At 40.1% G+C, this 8,847-nt stretch overlaps 1 protein-coding gene across 1 annotated transcript in view; it reads right to left on the reverse strand.

Moving 5' to 3' along the window:
- Positions 1 to 8,847, reverse strand: part of myo1d (myosin 1D) — a 108,361-nt gene that overhangs the window by 23,300 nt on the left and 76,214 nt on the right. The window contains exons 19-21 of the mRNA XM_015028551.1: positions 8,371 to 8,475; positions 8,081 to 8,194; positions 1,659 to 1,813 (exon numbers count right to left, since the gene is read on the reverse strand). Coding sequence (XP_014884037.1) covers positions 1,659 to 1,813; positions 8,081 to 8,194; positions 8,371 to 8,475 — 374 coding nt within the window. The remainder of the gene's footprint in view (positions 1 to 1,658; positions 1,814 to 8,080; positions 8,195 to 8,370; positions 8,476 to 8,847) is intronic.

The following is an 8,847-nucleotide window of genomic DNA, read 5'->3' on the forward strand; positions in this document are numbered from 1 at the left end:
CAGAGGAAAAAAGGAAAAAAAAAAAAAAAAAAAACAACCTACGGCATCAGATATACAAGTAATGATATGCAGACTGACCTAAAGGAATCCCTCCACAGGCAGAAAAACACAGATAAACAAGACACATATATATCCACACCACTTTCCACATGCTGGTGTTGCCTTTGTTCTGCCAGGGCTTCACAGTGATGGATGAGTCTGAATGTGAAACACATGGCGGGTCATTACACGAGGCTCGTTGGAGGCCTCCCTCATTCCTGGCGCCGACAGAGAAATGAGCTCCATAATAGCATGAGATACTATCACAGAACGGCAGTGAAGGAGCATGCTAACGCCTTCCTCACACACAGCTACAGGGAACAAATGGATGTGGCAACATCCTGCAACACACGATCACGTTTCAGACAGACTGCTGTGAAAACAGATCACAATAAGGCATGTAAATGAAAGTGGGCACTTGTCAGTTACACGTATCCCGATTCAGTCAACTGGAGCATCCAGGAACGATCAGAGAGAGATTTCACAATGAAACACTTACACACACGTTTGAGAATTTGGGGATTGCAGGTAACTTACCCCTAATCCAATTAAGCTTCCTTTCTATTAGTGCTAATGTCGAAATAAAATCATGCTAGGACAACAGGACACTACACAAAACGAAGCAGACGAGGAATGCCAGCTGTGGGTACTTCAAATTACTTTAAATCTGATGAATCAAATAAAGCTCTGAGTTTAAGTAGGGATAAAGGTCCAAACGCACCAGAGAGCCTCTGTTCAGTAAATAAACGACTGATTGCCTAATACTTTCTGACTTCAAAAAAGCTTTTCTTGTCGTAAACTAGACAGACATGGTCTTAAGCAAAAACACATGGGGGTACGGTTAAACTGTAGCACCAAGTGAGGATCAAATTGGCCACTGGCTGCGACACGAGACAAAACTTAAAAACTGAGAATCATGCCTTCACAAAAGAGGCACGATTGTTAAATTACTGAAAGGAAACTTGAAGAAGTTTTGTTTGCATTTTGCCACGCCGCACATCATGCCGACCGCATCACCTCCACAATGGTAGTGGCAACATCCTGTCACGGGGGTGGTTTAAATCAAAGCCCGTTTACTGTATCTGGCCCCTCTCTCACTGACGGAGCCATTACTACGACATGTCAATTAAAACTCTCTCGTTTACTGACAAAGTATGACTGTTTAGCAAGCTGGACAGACATTTCCCCCCCTCCCCTTCAGCAACAGACAAAATCCATATTGTGCTGTTGGTGTCCTGAATAACACAGAGCCCACATTAAGCGAACACTACAGTCTAACTGAGGACAGCCGTGACTGTGTCCTCTTCCTGCCCCGTAATCCTGCCGCCTGAGGTCACCTCAGTCAACATCACACACGAGCTCCTCGCTTTCATTTAAGGAACAAACAGACAATGTTTTCAGCTTGTGTGTGCCAAGACTTCTGCTACAGTGATGCTGCAAATAAAGCTAAATGCCAAACGTTTAAGTGGGGACAATGAGCTAAATGTTGTGGAGTGTTTTTTTTTTTTTTCTTTTTTAAGTTTTATATTTTTAGACGGCAAATACAATATAAATCCTGCTTCTTGACGGTATGTGTTGTCCATTACTTGTCATCACGGCCCCCACCCCTGATCGCTAACCTCTTGAAATGACTGAGCAGGGTGCCGACCAGCTCCCCGATGCGGCTCTCGTTGGCAGGCACCATGCGCTGCAGGCACACCACGAGATCCCGGCTGTCCTTGGTGTGAAACACAACCAGCTGATCCTTCCCAGGGGACACGCTCAGTCCTGTCACCTGCAAAATGTAAACACAGAGGATAAACCAGAGTGAACAGAAGGAGAATCATATAGACCGTCATAAAACACAAAAATCTAGACCACAGTCGTATCGACGAGAGGCACACAAGCAACAGGAAATAAATGATTTGATACAAACAGGTTAAAAGGGTTGCACAACAGACGCCACATCTGTGCGCACATGACTAGATTCAGTAAAAAAAAAAAAACTGCTGAAGTGAAAAACTGCTTTTCCCTACGTAAAATCAAACAACTATTGAGTCAGTGAGGTTGGAACAAACTAAAGGATCGCACCACTGAGCAGGTGTTGAATCTGTCGTCTTGCAGGCATTTGGTGGGAAGTAAAAATCCTGGCTGGATTTTGCCTGTGCGGAGTAAGTCCCTGTGAACTTCAGCTTCCTTCAATCAGCAAAAAAAGATCATCCATCTTAGCTTAACTGGTTGTCCTAAAATGCTCTTGGGTGTTAGTATTTGCATTATTGGTTGTCTTTCCTGTTTGTCTCCATATAACCCGGTTATTGACATAAAATACCAAATAATTGTAAAGTGGAATGAAAGTCATCATTTGTTTTCATTTTATATCAACGTGAGCTGTATATTTTCATTGACCTCCTTCACTCCAGCACTTCTAAATACAATCCAGTGCAACCAACCGAGCTCAGACAAAATCAGATCAAACACAGCAGACAGGTCAGGTTTGGAGGAGTTGGAGAAGTTTGATTACTTCTCCAACTTGATTAGTTGGAGAAGTTTGGAGGAGTTGTGGAGATCTAAAGCTCAGGAAGAGGATCTAAACTATATTGCGCCAAAATTAAAATATATTTACAGGATTTTCAGTAACTAAAGCCACTGAAACATGAGCACACTTAGCAGGTCGAACATACTTTTTCTTCTTTGTTCTGCTTTGTTTTTTCCAAACAAGAAACCATTTTATGAATTATCCATTGACAAATATAATAAAACATCTTGTCCGTTTGAGAAGCTACACACTGCATGTTTTATTCATCATATTTAAATTGCGCAAGAGAAACCCGACCAAGAGGGTGACAAATATAATTTATAAAAACATACTAGCATGAAACAAATATGCATAGAACACAAACAGTAAGTTGTGATACACTAATCAATCTGCCCTGCCCTTGATCAGTCCCGACTGATGATCTATACATCAAATAGTGGGGGGGAACAAAAAAATTGAAATGTCTCACTTTTCTTGGCCTATGACATAAGCAAGCATAATACAGATATTTAAAAGAAAAACTCCCATCACATTTTCTTTCACTGCCACTGTTTTTACATTTAATCAGTGAATTAAAACAAATAAGGGTTTGTTAGAAATCATCTCTCTCTCAGACAGTGCAGCTAAATACCATGTATTGTTCTTCTATTGGTACTACCAGACAGCCTTACTAACAAATTACTCGTACTGAACCGAAAACAATTTACATTATATCCTATTTCTGCACCACCATGAGTCTGAAATACTGCCAGGAATGCATTATTGAATTATTATCACTTAAAAAAAAAAAAAAGAGGCAGTCTGTGGTGCCTGATAATGAACGGGAAAGATTTCCCTCAAAAACAGAGTCAGCATGAGGAGTTATAGAATTATTGATCAGAATCCCAGGGGACCCATCTTATTTCACTAATTAGAAACCTCAAACCACATGCCAGCGGAGAGAAGCCAAGTTAAAGGAGGAATCCCTGCTTTGTTGTACAAACTACAGGAAGAAGCCAATATCTTCACAGGAAAACACTTCTCAGAGGAAAAAGGAGCTCGGCTTTACGTCTCATTAACTTCCTTTCCTCTGCTCTGGGTGCTTTTATCTCTCTTTTTGTTTTGTTCAGCCCATCTCTTCTCTACCTGCTCTGTCTTTTCTCCCTCACTTCATCTGTCTTTGTAAGATGATTTACAGCTGATGAGTGTTGAGGAAATAGCCACGGGGGCATCAAGTAAGGTACATTACCACCCATCAACAGAGTTCGGTCCCGCAGGAATCGTTCTCCATCAGAGGAAGGAAGACGGGCAGAGGCAGGTTCATCCCACCAGCATCGCAAGAATCAAAATGATGCATGTGGCTTCAAGAACCGGGGCTCTCGGTCTAACAGCCAACAATCAGGTAGGTACAAAAAGGTCGCCACATCTACATTTATAGTAAAAGTCCAATTGCAAGGAACAACAATTTATGCTCCAAGGAGTTGAATGATGAACTTTCAGTATTCGTTTCCTTCTCATATTTTATATAAATTCACAGAAGCCCAATTATTTAATCTGTAGGAGGTTTTCCTCTGCGCAGCTGTCGGTCATAAATCTTACCTAGCAATGTTTCAAACTGCTGTCAGACTCAATCAAGAGAATGAAGAATCTTCTCTGCGCTGGAGATTTGTTCCGCTTCGTTTTTCCCTGATGACTGTAAACCCTTGACACACTGATAAAAGTCTTGCAAATCAGACTGATCAATATGACTGCAACAAATATGCTTTATTCTGCTGCTTCCGTCACACAACACCAATAAAAAATGTTTTTTTTTATTCTCTCAAAGAGCTGAAGGGATTTTTCTGCTCTTTTTTTACAAAATAGAAACAAGAATGCATCCAGCTGATCAAGAGATTACACTTGATCTGTCAAAAGCTGTTATCTGTTTAAGCAGATTTTGTTTGATTCTTGATATTTCTCCTACATCTATTACTATTGGTGCTTTCGAAGAGGCTTACAGGGAAACTAGGAGAGAAAAGAGCCCACAGCATTACAGATATTCCAAATTACTCAGTCCGGATGAGGTGCTTTATCCTTTGTTTCGAAAGAAACCCATCCAGAGTGTTCGAGGAAAGCTCAGTCTTAGTTTCATCTGATTAAAACTGAGTTAAAGACACAGAAGGGTTTCTTGCAAACACCATGTTTACGTTTGTGATGGTGGGACAGAAAAACTACCAAACAACCAGTTGGCGTGTAGGTGATGCCCAATGTTCATGGAGACTTAGGGGCCCTAATCAGAAACTACTGCTGTTCTCCAAAAGTGAGCTTTAATAATTTGATTTGATCTCTGAGTCTGAACATGAATGTGACTTCTTTTATTTCTACCTCCCCACAAAATAAATCAAAATTATAGGTTGGATTTTCTTTCTCAGCTTGTTATGCATTATGGCAATAATGTATGAATTTATTTAACTGTTTTTACAGATTTTTACAATAGATGCCTGTATGAATCTGGCAAAAAAAAAAAAAAAGAAAAAAGCTATTTAATGTAACTGTATTTAAGAACACCCACTTATTTTCGAGAAAAAAACCACCACCGGGTAGAACCTCTGCTTCATTTAAAAAGTGCTCTCTGGTCTGAAGGGCTCTGCTTCATGGATGTCACAAGTACATAATTTGAATAGCAGGTTCTCCCAGATTAACCTTTTTTGGTTATGCAACCAAAACAGAAGCCAGCAGCCCAAAACAGAAAGATCAGTGATTCAATTATTTTAATATAATGAGGGAGGCTTAGCAGCCATTCTTGCTGCAGAACTGACAGCCACTAGAGAGACCAGCATGCCAGCATGGTTGTGGAGAACATAAAGTTCTGCAAATGATCTCTGCAGTGGATGGATTATAATGTAAGCCCTGCTGCATCCAGCAACATTTCAACACCAGATTTTCTTAAGTGTATAAAAATAGATTTCAACATGATTATGTTGCATATTTGTCCTTTTTGGGGCTAAATAAAAAATAATAATAAAAAAAAAAAACAGCAAATGAAAACAAGGGCAAACATTGGCATACGGGAGTCCGATTAGTACACATACATGAGCAACATCAGCTGATCCTTTCTGTGCTCAGTAACCATGACAACACTGTCTCCCGGGATGTTGGCATGACAACAACGGGAGGACAGCAGGAAGATGGGGGGCGGGGGGGTAGCTGGGATTAGATGGGGAGGGGGTAGATGGAAAACAGAAAAGACCCCAGAAAAAAACAAAAAAGGAAACCAATAAGACGTCAAAAAGCAGCAACAAAATCTGCTGATTAAAAGGGGATATTTCTCTAAACTAATAGTTTAATCTCAGCCCACAAGTATTTACTGCTGCATAAATCACTAGCTGGACAGTTGTCGGTTCCTCACAAACTTATTAACCATCTATTAGGCCAGCCAGTGTCTTTACTTTGCCCCTCAGGAGCAGCGGTAAATAGTCGCTGTAGGGCAGCCAAGGGGATGCTGTGCTGTTGGCCTATCAGTGCTAATCAACAACCAGCTAACTGCTTTCCCCTTTATTTGACCTTTTCTGATCAATAGCTCCATGTCACGCTGCGCTGGCTCCCGGCCTATGTCTCTATATATTCTGACTTGCACACATACGCACCTTTCCACTCACTCCTACATCAGCACTTTTTCACCTTGACCAATTCCCTTCCCCTCGCAGCTCGACTTTTATTGTGTGGAAAGGTTTGTTTACACAAAGGCAGTGATGTCACAATGCAATTCAGTTAAATTCAAGAGGCTTTTTGTATCGTCACTTTACAACAAATGGCATCCCAAGGCAATTTAGACGAACTGGTTCATAATCAGGAACAAAGAAATAAATAATAAATCAAATTCAATGCAATAAAACATTTTTCTAATTCACTTACTGTTGTAATAAGCAATAGGTCTATCATGTCAGGTGGCCAAAAGTTATCTATACGTTATCAATTTCTAAGACTGCTGAGAGAAAGACTTTTCAAAAAGTATTTAAAAAGCTGAGTTTTATATTCCTCTGTCTCATAACTTGGAGTATTTTTGGTTTATTTGCAGATTTTCAGTGATGCAACTTAATCTGCTCAAAGTGACTCATTTTGTTTTTAATGAATTTGACTGATGAAGCACCATGACACAAAAAAGGATATTTTAGTCGAATTGTTTGTTAATTTGATCTGTCGGTTCAAAGTGGTTTGTGTTTTTGTACAGACTTTGCCAACAAAACTACAGACGATTGCGAAAAACAATATTTAAATGTTTTGAGCTTTGTGCATATTGTCATTCTCTTCTGTCAGTGAGAGTTATGTTGATGGCTGCCTCTGTGCCTTCTGGATGTAGACTGAGTTCACAGTTTGTGTTTGTGACAGTTTGTCCCTGAATGAACAATAACCAAAAACCCCGTTAACTCCTGCTACGCGTCTTTTCTGACACCATCTGTCTCAACTCGATCCCCACATCTTTCCTCCAGATGCTCTGATAAAGGATTTGAGTTTCCACTTTTCCAGCTCTGCAATTCCTTCTTGTCATTTCGTTAGGCTGAACACTGCCGTGTCTCGTCACAGCTGTCGGTGCCCACCGGCCTTATATCTCACTTATTCCTGCTTCTGCCTCACAGATTACTGTCTTGCACATTTCCTCTCTACCAATGACCTCCAGGTCAGTTTTACAGGAAAAAAAAACAGTGCAAGAAACATGTATGTCATTGTAGATAAAAAAAAAAAGAAAATCTCTCCTTTCCACCATATAGTACACATAGGTGGGTATTTTCTCAAAGTGCCTCTTTTTCAATCAATGTCTTGCACAAAACTTGTCAATTTCTTTTAGATTTAAAAAGGTACCATTAAGTATGCCATTCATAGCAGAACTGTGCAATTAATCATAAATAATTGCTCAAGTCTTGTTATCACCCCAAAGAGAAAGAAAAACAAAATAACCATAAGGAAAAAAATAATAATTTACTGTGTTTGCAGATTTTGCTTTGGATTATGTTCTTATTTAGTATTGTTACCTGACTGATGTGAATGTCTTCCTCCTCTGAAGGGTGAACCTGTTTTTGTTCTGTGGTTTTTGTTTTTTTCCTCTGCTACAAAATGTCTTACAGCAAACGCCGCCAAATTGCAGTAGAAATTTGTAAGTGAAATTACCAAAACTGCAAAGGTATAAAAGGCTCAGAGCCATTGTGACCAGTACCCATGGCAACAAAAATAGATTAAAAAAAATACAGAAGTTACTAATAAATTTAGGCATATAGAGCCACTTCTTTTGTTGTACATTGTAAACAAATTCAATAAAAGGAAACTGCTCATCACTGGTTGCTCCGGGCAACATCTCTGAACTTACAGCCAGAGCTAGATCAAAGCATATTTATGTGTTACAATGGCCTAGTCAGAGTTCAGATCTAAAGTTAATCATCTATGGCTAATTGAGTTTCTAAAAGGCATTCACAGACACTCCTTATTCATTGTAACTGAGCTTCTGATGAGCTCTTTGTTTACTACCCTTAGTGTGTGCTTAAAAATAGGATGTAAAAAGGGGGGGTGTCATACATTGTAGAGGGGAATGCTCTTCATGGGTTTGTACTGCTTCAGGGGGTCCATCTTATACAGGTGTCGGTCAGAGATGAGCAGAGCCCGGTCCTCCGCCTTGTGAAAACGGTTGATCTGGGAAACACAAAGCTCCTCGTTAGTCATCCCCCAGAGATGCATCATGAGCTGGCAAACAGGCTAACCTCCACACCCTGGAGGGAGATGATGCTCTCCAGTAGAAGGTTTTATAGCTGTGCACACATGCGGATAAATGTGGCGAGCTGAGGACCGGCGATTTTATAGCCTGCTACCTTTCTCACGTTGCAGGAGAACAAAACTCTCATGAACTTGTCTTTCCGCTGCAGCTCGCTGGAAACAAGAGTGAATGACGAAGCGGTGTCAGGGTTGTCACGCTTCTGCCCAAAACAAAGCAAGAAAAAAGAAAACGGTTTGAAGCAAATCCCAGTGAGAACCAAGTTACAAGCGTTCTTACACATTTCTAATATTATTTCAGACATCTCAAATTTCCAGATTTCTCAATTAATTTATATTCGAGGCTAAGCAATTAACAGTAACAAGAAATATTTGTGTGTATTAGAAAAAAATAGGTAAAGATTATGCGCTCTGCTATTAAATTGCAGCAAGAAGCCATCCTACACGTTACTCTTAGTATAAACTTGCAAACTAGGTTTATAAAAAGCTGATTAAGACAAACTAGATTTTACATGTACCGTATTTTCCGCACTATAAGACGCACCTAAAAACCTTCAATTTCCTCAAAAGCCGAC

This window comes from Poecilia latipinna, unplaced genomic scaffold (assembly GCF_001443285.1).
Source record: "Poecilia latipinna isolate Pla-1442-1.1 unplaced genomic scaffold, P_latipinna-1.0 Scaffold128, whole genome shotgun sequence".
Taxonomy (NCBI): Eukaryota; Metazoa; Chordata; class Actinopteri; order Cyprinodontiformes; family Poeciliidae; genus Poecilia; species Poecilia latipinna.